At 39.7% G+C, this 9,001-nt stretch overlaps 1 protein-coding gene across 1 annotated transcript in view; it reads left to right on the forward strand.

Moving 5' to 3' along the window:
• The window catches only part of CPOX (coproporphyrinogen oxidase), a 9,067-nt gene extending 1,241 nt beyond the window's left edge, over nt 1–7,826 (forward strand). The window contains exons 2-7 of the mRNA XM_072431675.1: nt 353–496; nt 1,717–1,827; nt 2,426–2,567; nt 4,395–4,613; nt 5,987–6,091; nt 6,405–7,826. Coding sequence (XP_072287776.1) covers nt 353–496; nt 1,717–1,827; nt 2,426–2,567; nt 4,395–4,613; nt 5,987–6,091; nt 6,405–6,492 — 809 coding nt within the window. The 3' untranslated portion in view covers nt 6,493–7,826. The remainder of the gene's footprint in view (nt 1–352; nt 497–1,716; nt 1,828–2,425; nt 2,568–4,394; nt 4,614–5,986; nt 6,092–6,404) is intronic.
• Nucleotides 7,827–9,001: the final 1,175 nt, after the last annotated feature.

Here is a 9,001-nt window from a genome sequence, read left to right on the forward strand (position 1 = left end):
GCTGATCGCTGGCCTGCACTGTCTGCGTGGCGCTGATCGCTGGCCTGCACTGTCTGCGTGGCGCTGATCGCTGGCCTGCACTGTCTGCGTGGCGCTGATCGCTGACTTGCATTCTTTACTGCCTGTGGGATCATTGTCTGTATGAACCCTCCTGGTGATGGAGCTGCCAGGTGTGACATGCTGGTTACAGGTGTGCTATAACACTGCGTGTATATGACATATGTGGCATGCCTTGTGTAATAATTGCAGGCATACCATGTGACCATGGCACAGACAGGTGATCTCTGATTGGCTGAAGCTCTGCTCTGCATTGTCTGTCCAGCTGATTGTCTTCCCTTGATTTGTACTGCAGGTGGAGGAGGCGTTAGCTGCGTTCTTCAGGACGGAAAGGTGTTTGAGAAAGCTGGCGTCAATGTGTCCGTGGTTCATGGCTACCTGTCGGAGGAATCCATCCAGCAGATGAAAAGTAGAGGGAAAAACCTGAAAGTGAAAGATGGTAAAACCCCTCTATAAAGAGGACCTGTATTGTGCAGACTGGCAGAGCTATTGGGCTACATACACACGTCGGATGATTCTGGTCTGATAATCACCTCAGGGTTGGTGTGTGTGTACGGCGCTTGTTGTCCTTCCTGGCGGATCCACGGACGAACGATCGTAATGTAAGTGAAGGGGAGAGCACAGTGGGGTGCCGCTCCATCGTTCTCCCCTCTGCATAGAGCAGAATGGTGCTGTATGTACAGAGCTCGCTCATGCATCGTGCAATCTTTTGTCGTTGGAAAGGATTGTGAAAGATCCTCTACAACGTCAATTATTAAACGTGTGCGCACAATAATATGTAACAATATGGCCGTCATCTCCCTGGGCCCCGTGTCCCCTCATTCCCCGGCTGATTAAATATCTGTATCTAAGGACGGCATTGTCCGGGTGTTGGACCTGACTACGTCGGCAGAACCTCATGTTTGTGTTATGGCGGTAATTAGAATGATGAGTCCAATTAAAGCTTTAGCTTTGGTTATTGCTGAAATGTATGAAGTGCAGTGACAGTGCCGCCGCACATTATCAGTCATTACTCTTCATACAATCTGCTTTCACTACATCTGGGCTTTAAACACAAATAATTCTCTGTAAAATAAGTATGACTGTACAATGAGTTCATGATAAAAGTAGAACATGAGCAGGCGGAGGATAAAATGTGACCCTGAAAGCTAATTTGTCTTATTATCGTATTGTATCTACACGTTAGGTTTTTGTCATTGGAAACGATCTTTCACAATCATGTCCAGCGACAAAAGACAGATGAATGGTCGAGCATTGTACAATCAGATCCGTTCTGCTACATGGAGAGGGGAGGAGGGAGAACAAGTGAGCGGAACTCCGCTGCGATCTCCTCCCTTCACTTCCATTGCGGTCTTCTGCTGTCTGTGGATCCTCCAGGACAGATCCATGAACAACGTGTGACAGTCGCTGTGCACATGTCGGATTCTTTCCCTGACGCTTGTATCGGACGAGAATCATCTGACGTGTGTACTTAATGTTTGGCTTTGTGTTTGTTTTTCTCCGGCCCCCGAGGTGTAGAAGAAGCATTGCACCAGGCAGAACTCCTGTACCAACATCCCTAGACTAATATTTATTTGGGATACATTATTATTGTTTTATAATAAATGATGCTTATGTACAAAATACGTAACTTTCCTTCCTGTCGCTCTCATTCTGCAGGTAAATTGCCATTCTGTGCTATGGGAGTCAGTTCAGTTATCCACCCCAAGAATCCCCATGTCCCAACTATTCACTTCAACTACCGATACTTTGAAATTGAGGAGGCTGATGGTAAGAATGTGAATGTAATGTGAATGTAATGTGACCTGTGAGAAGCATGCGCAGTCAGCGCTGATATGTGGAAATGTTATCTTTCCTTTACCCAGCTCTGGAATCCTCTTGGTAGGTAATTGGCATCTTTTAACATAATATTCCCAAAGACTTTCATACAACATCTAACACACACAGTACTATACATTTTTGAGTAGGATATTCTTTTTAGTTTTCCATTGACACTTATGTATCTATAGATCATTATATACTGTGAGTGGGAAAGGAGTTAGATTTCTTTCTAAGGCTTCTTTGGTCTTTGTGTCTTTGCTGGTGATATTCGCTTAGTTTGTCCTGGTGACCACTGTGCAATTCTATTAAAAATTCTACAGCCGTCACCAGTAAGGAAGTAAAGGTCCGGCTGTCCGAGGGAGGAATGTTCACTTTGTAGAGACGCTCTCTTCATTCATGAGTCTTTAGGACAAGAAGTGAAGGTGAATCTCCCTGGATGGATTCAAATATCAAAAAATAAACTGATGGGGACTTTGATCCTTCCTTACCCTGTCATACAAAGATTGTGTGTTTATTCCTCCGCAATGACTTGTGTTGTCTGTCCTAGGCACCAAGCAGTGGTGGTTTGGAGGTGGAACAGATCTGACACCAACTTATCTGAACCAGGAAGATGTGGTTCACTTCCATCAAACTCTAAAGGAAGCCTGTGATAAACACAGCCCTGCATTCTATCCCAAGTTTAAGAAGTGGTAAGTTTTGTGTCTCATGTATTTAGCAATGTCTTATGATGCCGCATGGAGTTTCTATAAAACCTCAAAGTAACTGCACCGCCTTCAAACTGAAATTATTCAAAGGTAAAGGCCCTAAATTATGAAAGCTGTCCAAGGCTGGAGAGAATACACTTTAATTAGCGAAGCTGGGTGATCAGCAAACCTGGAATGGATCTGGTCCAGGATTCAAAACATATACTAGCAAATAGCAAATGATTTTTAAAAATCCATTCCATGTTTCTGGATCACCCAGCTTCACTTCTGAAAGTGTATACTCCCAGCCTTGGAGAGCTTCATAAATCAGGTCCATTGTGTGCACATGATTTTATTCAAAGGCTCCAAACACCTCTATGGTATGGGGCCACTTCTGGTTGTATTGTCTGGTGTGAGTTTGTTTATTGCTGAGCATTTTACAACAATCTCCAGCAACTCTAGTCTGTCACTGTGCAGCGCTTCATAAATGAAATGAATGGAACAAGTCATGTGGCTTGCTAACTGCCGCTCACTTGAAAGAAATGTAACGTCCTCATTCATCCAAAGTGAATTTTTCTATGATAATACACTTCATGTGTGGGGTCCTAACTGTGTATAACACACATGCTGGGTGGCTCAGATAAGCTGTAACTGCGAGCCGTCTCCCATTATCGGCACACCCAGTATATTCATGATTGCAGTCCTCACCATTTCTGCTAACTGGGTAACTTTTAGCAGCTATTTTTTTAAAGCTGCTAGAACCATTAAAACATCATGAAATATCTATAATGATGGATTTGGTTTGTATTTTATATAATTTTAAATAATTTTTATTCTTACTTTTATTTTTTCCATTCGGTTTATTAGTTACGGCTGTTGGTAAATACTACAACAAAATATCTGGAAGTTCCGAGAAATTTGAATGGTTATTAGTAATTTATAATGAGATTTTTTCCCCCACTCCGCCATGACAGCCAACCAGGAGTCTGCTCGTCCCTCCAGACCAGGATAGGGAACCCATCCTCTAAGCCTCTCTTATGTCTGGTTAGGAAATAGATTTACCTTCAGCTTCACCTTTTTCTTATGATTTCCCTATCTTTGCATAGGGATTTACGTTGTTAGTTGGGTCCCTAGGATTACCTAAACTGGAATGCTCTTCTCATCAAGGCATTGGTTCTTTTTAGATATTTTGGAAGGACTATACACATGAAATATATGAAATGGCTGCTGTTATTTGTGTATTGTCTCCTTTTATTGATTTCAGGGTGGCACATGGAGTTCCAGGATCCAGAGCTTCTTAGTACATAGCCACTTAATAGAAGAAAACTGTCACCCTTAAGTCAAGTCAGCTGTATTTTCAGCATGTCGTGCAGATTCATGATGGTTACAGTGGGAAAGAACAATGTCTTAAATATGTCTTGGATGACCAAGCTGTGCAGTTTCCAGCGTTTAGGATGCGGGACAAACCAGAAGTGATGTGGATTGCAACCAGAGAAGAGAAAACTGGATCCTGGGCCCCCAAGCCAGTCTTTTGTCAGTCCTTCATAGGGCAGGCATTGAACCGTCTATATTATTGTAGGACTGGGGTGCACATTAACATGGGAAGAACCAAGTCTAAATACTCAAGTAGGAGCTGACCCGAATTGTTAAAATAGGAGTCTCAAAGGGTTAAACTAAGTTGGGATCATATATTGTACACACATCTAGAATCCTTATGAATAATTACTGGATCATTATAGTCACAGAACAGCATGGATTACAGCCATTTTTTTCCTGTGTCTGCCCCCATATTGGTAGCATGATTAAAACATCATATTGGATATGTCTTTCTAGGTGTGATGACTACTTTTTCATCAAGCACCGTGGAGAACGCAGAGGAGTTGGCGGTATCTTCTTTGACGATTTGGACTCTCCATCAAAAGAAGAACTCTTCCAGTTTGTACAGAGCTGTGCCAAAGCTGTAGTTCCATGTTATATCCCTATAGTAATGAAGCACAAGAATGACGCCTTCACCCCTGAGGAGAAGCAGTGGCAGCAGCTAAGACGAGGACGGTGAGTAGACTGACTACTATACCAATAAAAACTCTTATTATTATTTGCAGAGAATGTGACCCTAGCACGGGCCTGGGCAATATTTAAAAATTACCAATGAATAAACTGCTAACCACTGTTTCTGTGTCATGTATATGGTCCTCAGACATAAAACACCTCTTTGCAAATGTAATTCCCATAATTCTTCCCACGGTCTTTTTATGAAATTGTTAGTTAAACATTTGGTCATACAGAACTACAAACTGTGAAACTACCAATAAGATGTCGGTCAGTTATGTCATTTACCAGATTAGGGCATTATAATGGTTTATGGAACAGACGCTGAGTGGTGCTGTTGTCTTTCGGAAAGTTTTGTAATCTGACAAAAGCTTTATTCTTATTTACCTACACTGCCATTACTCACATGAATGAGTCGTAGTGATTTTGTTTTTGAAAATATTTATTAATATTTTTTGATTTGGGTCTTTTCATCAAATCTCCAGAAACAGATAAAACTACTCAAAGAAATAATCTCCTTGGTGTAACTTGTCACTTTGATTGTCACTTTGTATGAATAGTAATGGCACCAGCTGATATTATTTTAGTTCGGAATAGAACCTATATATTGTCATTGGGCCATCGTACATCTGATAAGGCATTAGCATTGAAATGATGGTATCTGGGTTCAGAAGGATAGGAAGGCATAGACTTACCAACTTAATAATTAACCTTTACCAGTTTTTAAAAAAAAAAAAAAACCTCTGAACCCCTTGTCACCTTGACCACAAATGCAAGTGAGTCACCCAGAGGAAAACAGCTGTAAAATGATGATATAAGTTTGAATTCTTTGTCATTGCAGTGTTCCCCCCAGCCCCTATTAGCCCGGTGCACCCCCCCTTCCCCCCGGCACTTTTCAGTAACCACACGGCTGTTTTGCCCAGTTGCTATAAAGTTTACCACTCAGCTTTAAAACATTTCTGGTGGGGGGGGGGGGACTGTCACTGATTAATAAACACAGTTAAAAGGTTTTTTTTTAAATTGGGCAAACTATAGGTGACATCCACATTTAAAACAAATTATTAACACTGAGGTTTGCTTGCACCACTGCAAAGAAGGGAGAAGTTTGCTGTTTGATCTTTCATGTTCATCACATGTCCCCTACTATCGTCTATTGACATAGGTATCAGTGGAGGGACCCATAGGTCAGTGTGGTTGAGGCCAATATTTGTCACTGCTTGAAGTGTTACACATAAAAAGGTTTTTCAGAAATGTATTTGTCCTGCTCTGCGGAGTGTAACATAGTATGAGGGAGCAAGTGAAGGTTAACTGTGTGGTTTATAGGGAGTTTCTGGTTTCAGTTTTATAATGTCTTTGATCCTTATTATAATCTCTAGGTATGTCGAGTTCAATCTTGTCTATGACAGAGGAACCAAGTTTGGCCTTGCAACCCCTGGCTCCAGGATAGAAAGCATTCTGATGTCCCTGCCATTGACAGCCAGGTAAGGATTTTTTATGTACTACTTCAGTCAAAGGGCAATATTTCCTGTTCCTTGGTATCCTGGAACCACAACTCTTGGTTTGGTATACATCTGTTGAATGCTGTCAATTAGTTAGTATCTCACCCCAAACATCCATTACAATGGATTCTGACATTGGTTTCATTCACTAAATGAAGCCTGCCAAAGCACAGTGCATGCAAGAGCATATAGTACTGTGCATTGTTGTGCGAATGTTGGGTTTGACTCTTATACTGTGCAATTTGACTGTTTTTTTTCCCATACAATAACAATCTGTTGTTTTGTCTGTCTTCAGATGGGAGTACAATCATGTACCACCTCCAAAGTCACGGGAAGCTGAGATTCTTAAAATTCTGAAAGATCCCAAGGACTGGGTGCATTGATGTAATCAAGCAAATCTTTGCTCATCAAATTTTCTACTTTACTTGCACTTGTGCCTTAAAACAGAACTTCTGCCAAACAGCCTAAATGCAGTTTGAACATAATTGTACTGTTTACCTGCCAAAGGATTTTTAATTCTGGACAGCCAGTCATGTAATTTTACAAGAAGAATGTATGTATTTTAACTGTGTATTTAGCAGTTTGCCTGGAGTTCCACCTAAACTATTTTGCTGCTGGATGTTGCCTTCATCCATGTAATCTTATCTCTAAGGGGTCTGTTTATAAAGCTGTGAATCTGACATTTCCTGAAACTTCCCTTGGTAGCAAATAGATTATCATTAAAACACATGGACCAGGAAGATTCACCACCAGAGAACATGTTGGTGAATGTCCGGTTCCCTGCTTTATAAATGGACCCCATACATTTCTTCAGTTCTGATTGTGGTATGCTTAATTTGAGCAACTGCTATGTTGGGGTGGGGATTGGAGGGGTTGTATCACTACACTTTGGTTGTAGAATAAATGTTTTGACCTCCAAACAGAATAAAGATAAACTTTTCCTATGCTGTATCCACAAATGTGATGGCAACTTTTTATTTGTGTATTCACATTGAGGGATTAAGAGTGTCTATTTCCAGGGTTTTATTTGGACATATTATTATTAAGTTGCTCAGCCATTAAGGGTAAAAATATTACACTTGACTTTATTCTTGTACGTAAAATGGAACAATGTAACCGTCCACAAAATCTTGGGATGCGGAATATGTATTCTGAATTTCTATAGAAACGTTATGAAAATAAATACAAAGCCATAATGTGGATAGAAAACTTGAATAGAACTCATAGAGCTGGTTCACCCTTATGATGATCTGCTTATGAAGGGTTGTTAAATAAATAAATTTAATGCATGTATTTAAAACAAAATAGTTTAAAACAAAAATATTTAAAACAAAATAGTTGATGCACTGAAAAACAAATCTATTTTTTTCTTGCTGCTTAGTCGTTTACAGCATGTGTTGTTTTGTTTGGTAGACATTTGAGCAATTTTTAATATCTAATAATTTTATTGTGCCTTTGCATCCACAATGTGAATGACATTTTTGTTCCTTGTAAAGCTTGGATTTTTTCATTATGCAATGGTACCTCTGGAGGTGCAATAGTTCTTTGTGAATTCCAATTTTACTTGACTACAAATTTTTTTTTTTTTGTAATTTGTATGCTGATTTACAGCTTGAAATGTGAAGATGCAATGGATATTTTATACCTTTTGTATTCATGATTACACTTGTTGGCAGTACAGTGTTAAGAATAAATCATTATTTCCTTACAAACCAAACTGTTTAGCCTTTTTCTTTGACTTCTACTGCGTTTTACATAAGTGCCACAAAAAATAACGTAATACCATTATATTTCAAGTGTCAAGTGTACCTGTGGGTGTACGAAAGATATTAAAGATTTATCCTATGCCAAAACATTTTTTTACGGATGGTTAAAACTGCAAGTCACAGGAACAAGTGACCTATTGGAAGGTTTACACTCATGTCTTCTATCCTGGTCTGTCCATTCATGTTCCATATTCATATCTTGATGGCAATTCCAACCTTTTGTATTTCCTCTAACTTTATTCATAGCTAATCTCCCAGACGGTGATGACTGCAAATAAAATTTACACTAGTTTTAATCCCTCACTCCTGTTTCCAAGTCTACGGATCTTCAGGGTTGCTGTTGCTGATCCTCACAATCCTGCACATTATTGTTTGTTTGTGGAACTGCCCATCATGGTGAAGTGACCATAGTAATGTATGCAGTGGAGTCATTGATTCATTTGGGGATCTCCCAGTGCTTTTTTACAGGGGAATAAATGGCAAGCAAAAAATGCATTGTTCTTCATCAACTCGTAAGGAACCTGCCAGACATGTAAGTTGGTATTCTGAAATATGCAAACCTCAAACCTGTCATCGTAATAACTCCCTAACTTTGTTAATTGTGAGCCTTGATCAATCGTGTATAGATGTTAAGATGCTTGATACTACAATTTGATTCAAGGCAGTGATTGTCTAGGAAAGGAAGCAGAGATGAGGGTGACAATCCTAAGACTACCATGTTTTCGGTATCATTGAAGCTGATAAAATAATCATGGGAATAACCAGTGGCTATTATTAGAGTATTAGTGTGAGAATGTGGTAGAGATCTGTAACATCCAAAATGTCAAAAATGTGGCTTCAGTTGGTAAAATCTGAAAACTGCTTTTTGATTTTTGTTTTCTTTCTTTTTCACTACACATTGAAATGGGAAGGTGTTGGGAAAGAAGTTTTATCTAAATATAATTAGAATTGCTACCCTGATACATCTTCAAAATTTAAGAACTACAGCTCTGTAACCCACATAAAGCACATCTAGCTTCAGGCATTGCTGCACAATCAGGTGTTATTTTTTTCATCAGTTTTCAACATCTTTGCAAACTGATGAAAGCCCTGTACAGACATATGATAACTGGTGCTTGTTCATTCT

The sequence above is a fragment of the Pyxicephalus adspersus genome, chromosome 1 (genome assembly GCF_032062135.1).
Source record: "Pyxicephalus adspersus chromosome 1, UCB_Pads_2.0, whole genome shotgun sequence".
In the NCBI taxonomy this organism is placed as follows: Eukaryota; Metazoa; Chordata; class Amphibia; order Anura; family Pyxicephalidae; genus Pyxicephalus; species Pyxicephalus adspersus.